General features: G+C 39.6%; 1 protein-coding gene across 1 annotated transcript in view; it reads left to right on the top strand.

Moving 5' to 3' along the window:
- The window catches only part of adam28 (ADAM metallopeptidase domain 28), a 24,893-nt gene extending 14,098 nt beyond the window's left edge, over positions 1–10,795 (top strand). Inside the window, exons 12-22 of the mRNA XM_061729845.1 lie at positions 615–792; positions 2,695–2,784; positions 4,428–4,623; positions 4,717–4,822; positions 5,610–5,766; positions 5,859–5,939; positions 6,814–6,907; positions 7,000–7,105; positions 7,997–8,093; positions 8,188–8,301; positions 9,856–10,795. Coding sequence (XP_061585829.1) covers positions 615–792; positions 2,695–2,784; positions 4,428–4,623; positions 4,717–4,822; positions 5,610–5,766; positions 5,859–5,939; positions 6,814–6,907; positions 7,000–7,105; positions 7,997–8,093; positions 8,188–8,301; positions 9,856–9,888 — 1,252 coding nt within the window. The 3' untranslated portion in view covers positions 9,889–10,795. The remainder of the gene's footprint in view (positions 1–614; positions 793–2,694; positions 2,785–4,427; positions 4,624–4,716; positions 4,823–5,609; positions 5,767–5,858; positions 5,940–6,813; positions 6,908–6,999; positions 7,106–7,996; positions 8,094–8,187; positions 8,302–9,855) is intronic.
- Positions 10,796–12,596: the final 1,801 nt, after the last annotated feature.

The following is a 12,596-nucleotide window of genomic DNA, read 5'->3' as shown; positions in this document are numbered from 1 at the left end:
GAGTGCCATACAAAGTGCATAATCTCCTTTTAACGGAGAATAATCTGGCATGTCAAAGTACAGTCAAAATCCCCCGCAGAATGGAAGTTGTAAGAGAACTTTAAAAGTGTGCTGCGGCTGCCGCTAGTTTCCTTCAGGCTTCGGAGATTTGAAGAAAAACCACCACAAGTTCTGGCCCAGAGGGGTCGTTTTTCTCGTTGCAGTGACTGCTGTTAAAACGTGATTTTGACAACGTGATGGGGATGTTGCACAACAGGGTGACGAGCGGCTGACGAACGGGCGACCACTATGACCGTCTTCTGCTTGAATGAGGAAGTACAACATCCTCCGTGTAGTTTTGATCCATCTGCTGACTCTGCAGTTTCTTGCATTCTGCATGCATTTAGGCAAAATCAGTACACGGCAGTTGTGGAATCGGTGGAAAACAGCCATTACCTTGACGTAGTGATACATTTTTCTTAATTCATAATACCGTTGCTTTACTTATGACAGGTCACAACATTTACATTATACTTTTAAGAGGAACCTGGATACAGTACACTGTAAAAAGATGGTTTGCTGAGAGGCTCAATGACATAAAATAAGTTAACAATGTTTCTTACACTCTTCCTCAGCTGGAATGTTCCTCGCACCTTCAGCAGCTGCAGCACCAACAACTACGAGAGGTACCTGACCAACCGCAGTCCCAGCTGCATGCTGGACAAACCAAACTATTTGGATCTGGAGACTCCTGCGGTCTGCGGAAACGGTTTCCTGGAGCAGGGGGAGCAGTGCGACTGTGGGACTGCGCAGGTAAATATTTGTATTTGTATTTGTATTTTATTTTTTAAAGGAAAAGAACCAGGGAAAGTACATATTAATAACATTTTCATGTAAATATGCTAGATTATAGCCAGTGGCTAATTTGCATCTTTAGTCCCTGGGGCAGGTTGATGTAAAAGAAGGTTCCAGACACACATACATTACATACAGTCCAAGAAATTATGACACACAGCAGTGAAATACACTAATGAATACACAATAGAAGAAAACACAATAAAATACACTAAGATATAAGATCAAACATACAATAAAATACACTAAGATGTAATATGAGTGCAGACTTGATTCTCTAGAAGCTTGTTCTTAAGTGTTTAATGAAGGAGGTGAGGGTGGGTGTGTCTCGTATGATATTTGGTACTGTGTTCCATGTATGAGATGCTCGGTATGAAAACGCTGACTGCCCAAAAGCACTTTTTCTGAATGGGACGATACAGTCACCTCTAGATCCTGCTCTGGTTAACCTGTTCATGTTTTTCTTTATAAATATATTTAATGGAGGTGGAGCCAGACCATGGACGATTTTATATACAAGGATGCAATCTGGGTATTTGATTATATTGTCCCAGCTCAAAAGTTCATATTTTTTCAAGATTGCACAATGGTGTTGGACTTTTTATCTAGAATTTTCAAAGACTGTTTGTATGCAATCTCAATAGGCTTTAGTGTGGATTTACATGCCATTGCCCAGCTTGTTATACAGTAGGAGATATGTGGTGCTATCATTGCATTAAGAAACAGTTTGGATGAATCAACAGTTAAATTATTTCTAATGTATCTGAAGTTAGAGAGATTAAATTTTATTAAGTTCATAGATCTTTTTATTTGTTGTTTGAAACGTAACTGTGAGTCTATGATGATTCCCAGATATGTGAACTCCTGTACAACCTCAAGTCTTGTTCCCTGTACAAATACATCAGGAGTTATATCAGCACTTACTCTATTTGAAAAAAACATACAGAGAGTCTTTGATACATTAAGGTGTAAATGAGAATGTTGCAGCCAGTTTGACACATTAGACATGGCAGCTGATAAATATTGTGCAGCTTGATGTTTTGTTTTGGCATATACTGTACATAGACAACTGCATCATCAGCATACATTTGGCAAGTAACATTTGATATATTCAAACACTCAATGCAGACGAATGCTTCTGAATCCAAAATGACTTCTTTGTGATCTCATTGGATGACTGACAGCTGTTGTCTCTGCAAACCCCTTGCAAGGATTCATAATTACCAGAAACTTTGCTGCTTTGTTGAATATTAAACATGATGCTGAACACTTAAAACTTTGAAAATATATCTAAAATTTGCAATGCAGCAGTGTAAGTTTCCATTCCAGTCCAAACACTGAATCGTGTTCAGACCTGTTCACAGGCGCTAATATTCAGCAGGAAGTTATGCACGGCTCTGATTTGTTGTCTCCACTTGCACCCCCCCCCCCTCCAAACCAGATTTTCTAAGGGGGGTTGGGATGCTCTGGCATGCGCAGATGTGTATTGTTATGGGGAACTTATAACCACATGTGTTTACTCAATGGTTTTATGTTAATGCCTTGGTCAGCTCACAGTAACTACATTATCGAGAAATGCAACCTCACAGTAACGACATTACTTGTTTGCACCTCAACTGGGCCTTTTTACGCATCAGTTACACAAATAATTGGGACACAAAGGATTGGTGTCAGCTTCATGGAGCCTTGTGCAGGTTGACGCCAGTGTAGATTATGAATGGATGATATTAATAACAGATGCAAATACATTTGAACGAATGAAGAAGACAAATAAGTACAAAAGAAAACAAGATTTAACAGAACAATTCATGCAAAAACTCATAACACCCTCCTGAGTGGATCTAAATGTTGTCTTTGCAGGAGTGCACCAACCCATGCTGCAACGCCACCACCTGCACCCTTAGCGAGGGCTCCAAGTGTGCTGAAGGCGAGTGCTGCTACAACTGTCAGGTGAGTCGGAGAGAATCCACAAATGCCCATCGCCTCTGCCCTGGGGCCGCCTCCTTTAACGGGCCATTCGTTCACTCAGCTGCAGCCCTCTAGTGGGAAGATCGGGTATCACAGATATATAAAACCCTTTATCACCAAAACAACTCAAGCATTGTTTTAGTTATCTACTTAACCCTCCTGTTGTCCTTGGGTCACAATGACCCACCACTATGTTAAAAAACAACCCAAAATCCTTTAAACGATATTTTTTTTAGCTTGAAATTTAAGTTCCCCAGTTCCCCAAGAGGAAGAGATGTCTGCCCTCAAAAGAAGGACTATACTGTGTGCTGCAGGTGTAACAAATACAGGACTGTCTCAGAAAATTAGAATATTGTGATAAAGTTCTTTATTCTGTAATGCAATTTTTTTTTTTTTTTATCCCGATTTTTTCCCATTTTTACCACCCCGTGCTCCTACCTAAGTGACAGTCCTGGGCATTGCCATCCTCTACCAACCCCGGGAGGGCCCTGCACTGAGCTCAGGTCTCCTCCTTGACCTGAGGAGTGAGCAGGCCGCATCTTTTCACCAGACAGGGTGGGGCTTCTCCGGGATCCTCCCCACCCCATCTGGCGCCCCGGTTGGCCAGAGGGGGCATGTATAGCCCAGGACTGTGTGCATGTTTTTGTGAGGGTAGCTCCCCAGGGGAACACGGGGAGAACATGCAAACTCCACACAGAAAGATCCTTTCGCCAACCCCACCCATGGTGTGGGCACTGAAGTCATGGGGGAACTAACACGCACTTCAGCGCCCACAGCGTCCCCCGGCGGGAATCGAACCCAGGACCTTCTTGCTGTGAGACGGCTGCACTACCAGCTGCGCCACCGTGCCCCCTGTAATGCAATTTTTTTTAAAAATCATACATTCTAGATTCATTACAAATCAACTGAAATATTGCAAGCCTTTTATTATTTTAATATTGCTGATTATGGTTTACAGTTTAGGATTAAGATTCCCAGAATATTCTAATTTTATGAGATAGGATATTTGAGTTTTCTTAAGCTATAAGCCATGATCAGCAATATTAAAATAATAAAAGGCTTGCAATATTTCAGTTGATTTGTAATGAATCCAGAATGTATGATATTTTTGCTTTTGTAATTGCATTACAGAAAATCACAATATTCTAATTTTCTGAGACATTCCTGTATATCTGCAAAGGCTGTGCACTTGCAAACTGCCCTGTATGTGCTAATTAGTTGAATGGGATATGTTTTGTATTGTACATTATCTAAAATTGTTCACTGGAGAAAAAAAAGAAACTGAGTCATTGGGATGAAAAATGCATTCAAAACTCCTTTTTGCTAATTTTTTTCTTTACCTATAGAAACACAAATGAAGAGGGAAGACATTCATTCATGCATTCATGCATTTTGTGATGAATGACAAGTTGTTTCTTCAAGCAAGATGAAATTTGGTGTTTAAAATTCAATTAAGGTGCTCATAATGGGGGTTTACTGAAGACCGGTCATTTTGACCCGGAGGACACGGGGTGTATTCAGAAAAAGAGGACAATAGGAGGGTTAAGTGCATTAAGTTAAACAACAACTAAACAAAAGCAGTGTATGGCGTTATGTTGCACTGTGACGGGATGTCCTCCACGCAGATCTCACCTCGCTCCACTGAGTGCCGCAGGAAGCAGGACGACTGCGACCTGGCGGAGTACTGCGATGGAAAGAGTGCAACGTGTCCCGAGGACGTGTTTGGCGTGAACGGGCTCCCGTGTGATGGAGGTCAGGGACACTGCTACGACGGCCAGTGTCCACAGAGGTCAGACCAGTGCGTCAGGCTCTACGGAGGAAGTGAGTGTCCTGATCTTATGCACGTTATGAAAAAGTTCATCATCCCCTGGTCATGAGACGAGCTGTCATGCTGCGTGATCCTCCTGCTTCCAGGTGCTGTGGAGGCTCGTCTGTACTGCTACAAACAGAACGCCAGAGGAACGTACTACGGCTTCTGCAGACGTCTCTCCAACTCCCAGTTCATCCCCTGCCAGCAGGAGTGAGTCCTCAGAGCAGCTTTCCAGTAACGCTGCTGTCATTAGTAGTAGTTTTTTTTTTAGTTTAGTTTAGTTTAGTTTATTTTGGTCATGACATCACAAAAAAAAAAATTAAAAATGACAACAAGAAAACGAATACACTGTTCAAAGAAAACATTACAAAAAATGTCCAATATACAAATATCTTCTAACCATCTAGACCGAAAAAGGTGTAGGTTGAAGCAAAGCTTTTATTTGCCTACCCTCTAAAAGATTAATTAAAGTAATGAGATGAAAGCAAGAAGTAAGAGAAAAGACTGACAGTAAAACAAATTGCCTCCATGGGGATAACAAAAATTCCTCAAGAAATAAAAAAAAATTAAAAATAAAGGTGCAGTCTACATGTTACCTTCATCCTTAAAAAATCTAATCAAATCACTAGTTAAATAAATACCCAACTCAACATAGTAAGCATCACCACTCATTAATTTGATATAAAGAAATCATCCTTCTTTTCAATGTTTTTTTAAATAAGGTTAAAGTTCTATATAATTTCAAATCCCTATCTAATTTATTCCATACATCCACCGCTGCCACTGTAGCATCTAAGTTTGGTGTTGGTTCTGATTGTTGATTTCCTGTATCTGCTCTCCCCTGTGAGGTTGTAATGGCTTTGTCTTAAATAGAACATATTTTGAATACAGTCTGGCAGCATATTATTGTTGATTTTGAACATAATCTGTGCAGTAGTAGTATTGGAGCAGTTGTTTCAGCGTGAATGAGACTGAACTGTGGTCTTTTCCTGAGCAGAGATCTGTTGTGTGGGAAGCTCTACTGCCAGGGGGGCAACTACAACCCAAATTACGGCCGGATGGTCAGCATCGGGGACTGCAAGGCAGCTTTCTTTGCTGACTACACGAAAGACTACGGCCAAGTGGATGCAGGGACTAAATGTGGAGATGGAAAGGTAGTGTTTTTCCTCCTTTTTTTTTAAGAAATGTAGCTTCCTGCTTTTCTTTTCTCAGCTTTGTAAACCTGACATGTCCCATGTTCTTCAAGGTGTGCAGCCAGAATCAGTGCATGGATCTGGAGACAGCTTACAGAAATGTGAACTGTTCAGCAAAATGCCCAGGCAACGCTGTGAGTAGACCAATTCTGATCAGTTCCATCATGAATCAAACCTTCTGTTATTCAGACATGGTTTAGAATCGTCAATTAAAGACTGAACGATACACCCTTCAGCTTTCTTTGAATTAAGGTGTTAAAAACCGCTAGCAGAGAGATTCTGTTATTTAATCAGCTCAGTAAATAATCAAATCGAACCCCTGCACAGAGGTGGGTAGTAACGAGTTACATTTACTCCGTTACATTTACTTGAGTACGTTTTGGGAAATTTTGTACTTTTAGGAGTAGTTTTGAATCACTATACTTTTTACTTTTACTTGAGTAGATATGTGAAGAAGAAACTGTTACTCTTACTCGTCAATCTCATGACATCACTCGGTGATTCTTTGGGAAAAATGCTCAAACACCATAGAGTTCATGGGCTTGTTCTAGTTCTGCCTGCGGAGCCTGGTTAAAAAAGAAAAGTACAAAGGCTTGAAATTTTGTGCTACTTGTGCTTAATTTATTTTTTTTATTCTGTTATTATTATATTTATTTATTAAAGTACTTGAATTTACTTTAAGATTATTTTAATTTAAGCTATTTTTTATTCATTTTAATTTATTTTATTGATTTAATTTGCCTGAAGATTATTATTTTATACTTTTGTCTGTTAGAATGGTTGTGTTAAAAAAATAAATCAGACGTTACTCAACAGTTACTCAGTACTTGAGTAGTTTTTTCACCAAGTACTTTTTTACTTTTACTCAAGTAATTATTTGGATGACTACTTTTTACTTCTACTTGCGTCATATTATTCAGAAGTAACAGTACTTTTACTTGAGTACAATTTTTGGCTACTCTACCCACCTCTGCCCCTGATAACGTCCCCACCTCCGTGTGATCTCAGGTGTGTAACCACCGGAGCGAGTGTCAGTGTGAGCCTGGCTGGCTGCCGCCCAGCTGCGACTCACAGGATGAATCCTTCAGTTCTCTGTCTACGGGTAAGATCCATCAACAGGCGTTCATTAGATCAATCCCTGAGAATCAGTCGCTGCATCCCAACCACACGCTCACTTGTAATCCACACCTGCAGGAGCAGCTGTTGCCATCGCGCTGGTAGTGATCCTTGTGGTCCTCGGAGCCATATTCGGTGTGGTGGGCTACATGTGGAAAAAACGACAAAGTCCTGTGTTGCCAGTGTAAGTGCTCTCCATCCTACAGGCGGTGTGTGTGGGTGTGCCATGCTCAGTACTTGAGTTGTAAAAAAGAATCAGGGGGGATGGTGGATTTGATCCTATGGGGACAGATAATTTGTGCTGAATACAAATAATATAATATATTACAAATAATAGCACTGACCAAAACACCTGCAGAAATACTGCAGGAATGACATAGCAGCAGTTAAATGCAGCCTTCTGCAAGCTTTAAATATCCACTGGGCTTACATCAAATACATTAAAACACAACAATAAAAAAACAGTTTTCTGAACTTATCAATATGACTCTGTCCTTCACAGGATGAGTAGAGTGGATCACTACAAAAACTCAAAATCTTAACAAGAATATTTGTCTTATTTCTAGTTAAAATGTCTCATTTTAGTAAAAAGAAATTTCATTACACTTAAAACAAGACTCATCACTGGAAAAAACAACAATTTTCACCTGTTTCAAGTAGATTTTCACTTAAAATAAGCAGAAAAATCTGCCAGTGGAACAAGATGTTTTTGCTTGTAATAAGAAGATAAATCTTGTCCCACTGGCAGATTTTCTACTTATTTCAAGTGAAAATGTACTTGAAACAGGTGAAAATTGTCAAATAAGTTATTTTTCTGGTGTTATTTTCCTGGTGATGACTCTAAATGTTGAAATAGCAGTAAAACCACATTCATTGATGAAATGACATAAGGGATGGAAAGGGGGGATGGCAGTTTTACAGGGGGGATGATTTGGACCGTTTTTATTTCAGGGGGGATGCCATCCTCCCTCATCCCCCCTCAACTCCAGTACTGGTCATGCCTGCACAGTTTGGGTAATTGCAAACTGATTTCCTTCCTTTCTTTTTTTCTTTCTTTCTTTCTTTCTTTCTACAGCAGCTCACACCCCCAGAGGAAGCAGCGGGCCGTGAGCGCCTCCTCTCCGTTTCAAAACAAACCGTCTGTGGTCTCTCAACCCATGGCATCCACACAGGTAAGGCACTGCAATGCCGAGTCGAGCTCCAGCTGCAGCCGCAGTTCCAGTCAGCTGTGCAGCACATTTACAAACTTCTGCCTGAAAATGTTAGGCTCCTAGGATGAAGCCCAAAGGAGCTCCACCTCCACCTCCTCCGGCCGGGAACAGACCAAAGCCGGGCCAAACCCCCAAACCTGCGGGCCAGAACTACATCGCTGCACGTCAGGTAACGGCCTCTTTAACACGCAGCCCACACTCCTCTGGCCACCCTGTCAGGCAGGAACAAGAACCCCAGAGACATGGGTGCAGATCCCGGGGGGACGGGGGGGACATGTCCCCCCCAATTTCTGAACCCCCCCCCAATAAAAATACCCTAAATTATTCAAAATTGAACAAATGTATTTTCAGACTTAAAGGTTGAATTTGTAGAATATTTATTATAAATATATTTCTAAAAAAATATTACATCCATGGTGCGTTTTGAGGTGTACAGAATGAAAGCAATGGGTTCTTTTTTTTTAGAACTGTTTACCACCATAACTGTGTTAAAACATGATCAGTTAGTTTAAACAACTTGTTTAGGACTCCATATTTCATCCATATATCAATTGATCGTTCATAAAGTAGTCCCATAGGATAAAAGGAAGATGGTGAGAAGAATTTGAGATGAGTAGACACTACATGCCCAAAACCCTTAAAATGATGATTTACGAATATAACAGTTAAGTAAGCAGTGACACACTGTTGGCTATTTAGGACAAATAAACAAGAAAGGTAAGCACAATAAATGATTCCTTGTGCAGTATTTTTTGGCGAGCCTTTACCAATTTATGGCATGGTATGAGTTGCATATTGGCAAAAAATTTAAAATTAAAGCCACGTTGGTGTCCCCCCCCAATCCTGACATCGGATCTGCACCCCTGCTCAGAGAGGGCTGAAAAAAGGCTCTTAGGACAGTTTGATCATCACATTTTGAGTTGTTGTGCACCGCCGAGTAAACTGGGAATGATATAGCACAAAATCACCACTTGGGGGCCGGTAGAGCAAGCCATGAAAACTGCTGACTTCAGTGTACAACTAGGGCTCCATGTCATTTGGATACTGAGTATTTAAAAACTCTGCAGAACTTGTTTCTTTTTTTAATAGCATGTTCTCATATTGAAATTGAAGCCGACATCACGTAGCGGCAGAAACTGGCTACAGGCAACAAAAAGACTAAGATTTTGTGCACTGAAGAATTAAATAATAGAATTTTAAAAAATGAGATTGAAAATGAGAAAAAAGGCGGAGACTTTCAGTATACTTCATACCCAGAGCAGATTTTCAACATATTTGCCTAGTTTGTTGGATCTTCAGTTAAAAATAGGCTGTAAAATGAATTATTGAATTTTCTTCTAACTTTTTTTCTAAATGTGTTTTAGACAGCATTTCCGCTTTTCTGGAAACACGTTGTATCATGACTTCATAAACAAATCAAACAATAATATAACATTAGCAACAGAGAGAGCTGTTCTGGCGTTTGTGGTTTCTGTGATGTTTTTTTTTTTTTTTTTTTAACTGTGTAAAAATTGGTCCAGTTTTTACTTTTTATTTATTTTTTCATTTTTTTTAAATTCAGTAATAATTGAAATATACATCTTGTTGCCTTAAAAAAAGTGATAATTTTCCATCATCTTTGAAATGCAAATGGCCATTTTTGCATTAGACCCAAAGATCCCATCTTGGTTCATATAACAGTGCAGTTTTAATGTTTTTAACTTTTTTCTTTCTGGTCATCTAGGCCCTGAGACCAGTACTTCATCCCAAGGTCTGATGTTTAGCAGCGCCAGATGTTAATAAACCAGGGGACACTTCTTTTGAGGCTTTGAGCGATCTACCGAGGAGCATCCTGCCACCACAAACTGCTGCAGCTCTCATTGTTTTACTGCACAGCTCAAGGCTCTTCTGTTTTGCACATGCGAGAAGAACTGTTACTAATGTGCCACGCACTACAAACTTGAATCATGACTTTTTATTCTATAAAGGCACTTTTTTATATAATATATGGGCGCTGGCCCTGAATGTAAGTCAATGTTGTTTTTGCTGCATAGAACCACTGAGCTGTGAAATGTTTTTAATTGTCAAACACCTTTTCAAAAGCCAGCTATAGATAAATAGTGCATGGAGCTGATCAGAAATGCCGATTAACCTCGACACAAGCGATGGCCCTTACTGGCTCTGCGGGGCTGAATGATCCTGCCACTGGAAGGTTCACGTCTGCAATTTCTGTCCAATCACAAGCCATATCTTATGTGAAAATAGTGAAATACCTTTATTTTTAATATATTTGATATAGAAATCACAGTTCTGTAAAGTACGAAGAGCATTATCAGATACTTTGATGGACTAGAATCTCCAAACTGACACTGGTTTAAAGGGCAAGCCCTGTAAATTCATGTAGAGCGTGTCAGACGATATCAGCGTGGATTAAAAACACAAGATGACATCTGCTGCTGGTCCGAGGTCCTTTTCAACTCCATAATCAACGCTGGAGACTGAACTTAAATGTCTGACATAGTGCTTTTTTTTAAGTTATTGCTTATTATGTTCCAACTGTAAATAAGAGTTTTTGCAGTGCAGACGTCACTGTTGCTCGTCTGCAGTGAGGTGAAAATGTACAGAATGTAAAATAAGCTCCGTCCCAGCTTTTACATGCACACAAGAATCTTTTTATCAAACATGCAAAATGATTTTACATTATATATATTCTGGATGTAATTCAATAAATACATGAGGAAAGAGGGGTTTTGTCTTGTTCTCATTTAAAGGATGCTGTAGCAGGTTAGTGTCATCTGCTTCAACAACTCTAGGCTCTCCCTCTGCTGAGGCCTCAACTCCACAGGATGGTGACGGTGGTGAGGGGGTGTCAGAATCACTGAGAATCAGAAATGTACAATGTAAGACTATGGGATTTATGTATATTTAACCCGAACTACAGCTGCAAGATCAGACTTTCATTTACTCGTATGCACATCCATGTTTAATTTCAGGCCTGCAACACGTTCCTTAACAAGTTTGCATCTTAGTGCTAAAAAAGGGAGTGGAGTAAAAACATGATGCTGTGATAATGACTTGGTACAATAGCAGAATCCATGTACTGCAAAGTTATTTGAGGAATAAATGGTACACAGATTATCTGAACGTTGTCCGCAAATACATGAAAAATCATTGAAATGTTTAAAAGCAATTTTGGAGGATTAGCTAATCTTTACTCCATTTTGCAAAACATACAATGATTGATGAAATCTGGAGGACTCTGAGTGTGTGAGAGGCAAGACTGCAACGCTGCAACGCTGAACCAGACGGCTGTGACTCCTGAAGCCTCCGACCGAAACTGCAGCAAGAACCATCCTCCACCAACGGTTATCCTCGCTTAGGAGAGGGGTTTAGTCAACAACTGCATTGAAAGGATACATTCACATTTGTATTCTACTGTGTAAAAGAAGCCTGGCCAATAAGGTGAACTCTCACACAGTGGACATGTACAGGACTGTCTCAGAAAATTAGAATATTGTGAAAAAGTCCTTTATTTTCTATAATGCAAAAATGTCATACATTCTGGATTCATTACAAATCAACTGAAATATTGCAAGCCTTTTATTATTTTAATATTGCTGATCATGGCTTACAGCTTAAGAAAACTCAAATATCCTATCTCAAAAAATTTGAATATTCTGGGAATCTTAATCTTAAACTGTAAGCCATAATCCGCAATATTAAAATAATAAAAGGCTTGCAATATTTCAGTTGATTTGTAATGAATCCAGAATGTATGACATGTTTTTTTTTTTTTATTGCATTACAGAAAATAAAGAACTTTATCACAATATTCAAATTTTCTGAGACAGTCCTGTATATTGTCGTCAAATGAATGACTATTTTAGATCATTGTTGTTGTAAAGCAAAGTCCTGTGTGGTCCAGACCAAATAAACAGAACCATACAGACTGAAAATCAATGGCAACATATGCTTCCTCGAGGAAAATATGTTTTCAAAAAAATCAATGAAAACCAGATGCACACGTGACAAAGAAGACGCTTGAAGAGTGAATACGTCCTGCAGATGCTAGAACGTCTTTCAATCACTGAGAAGGAATGGCACGAGAGTTACAATAAATCACCATCACAAAGTGGTAGAAGCTTTACTGAGCCAATGCTTAAAAAGTGTGTTACAAGCCTGAAATACAAGAATACAAGAATTAGCAATGCAATTAGCTGATGGGAAACAACACAAAATATCTTGGGTTCAGTCCCAAAAACAAAACAAAAAGTACTTTAAATATTTTCCATATCTTGTCAAATTTTCCTGATTTTCCTGATTGTGTACGCAGCCCTGTGTAAACATTCAGATGAATTGACAAACACATCCCATCTCTGCATGGGTTGTTGTATTTTGCCCTGTTGGGAGCAGCGGGACCAAGTTCACATGTTGAGAAAAGTTCACATTAACCCGAATCCGGGGCGATCCCATTTCAGGTGGGAA

Source organism: Cololabis saira, chromosome 9 (assembly GCF_033807715.1).
Source record: "Cololabis saira isolate AMF1-May2022 chromosome 9, fColSai1.1, whole genome shotgun sequence".
NCBI classification, from domain to species: domain Eukaryota; kingdom Metazoa; phylum Chordata; class Actinopteri; order Beloniformes; family Belonidae; genus Cololabis; species Cololabis saira.
This window is presented reverse-complemented; position numbering and strand designations above follow the sequence as displayed.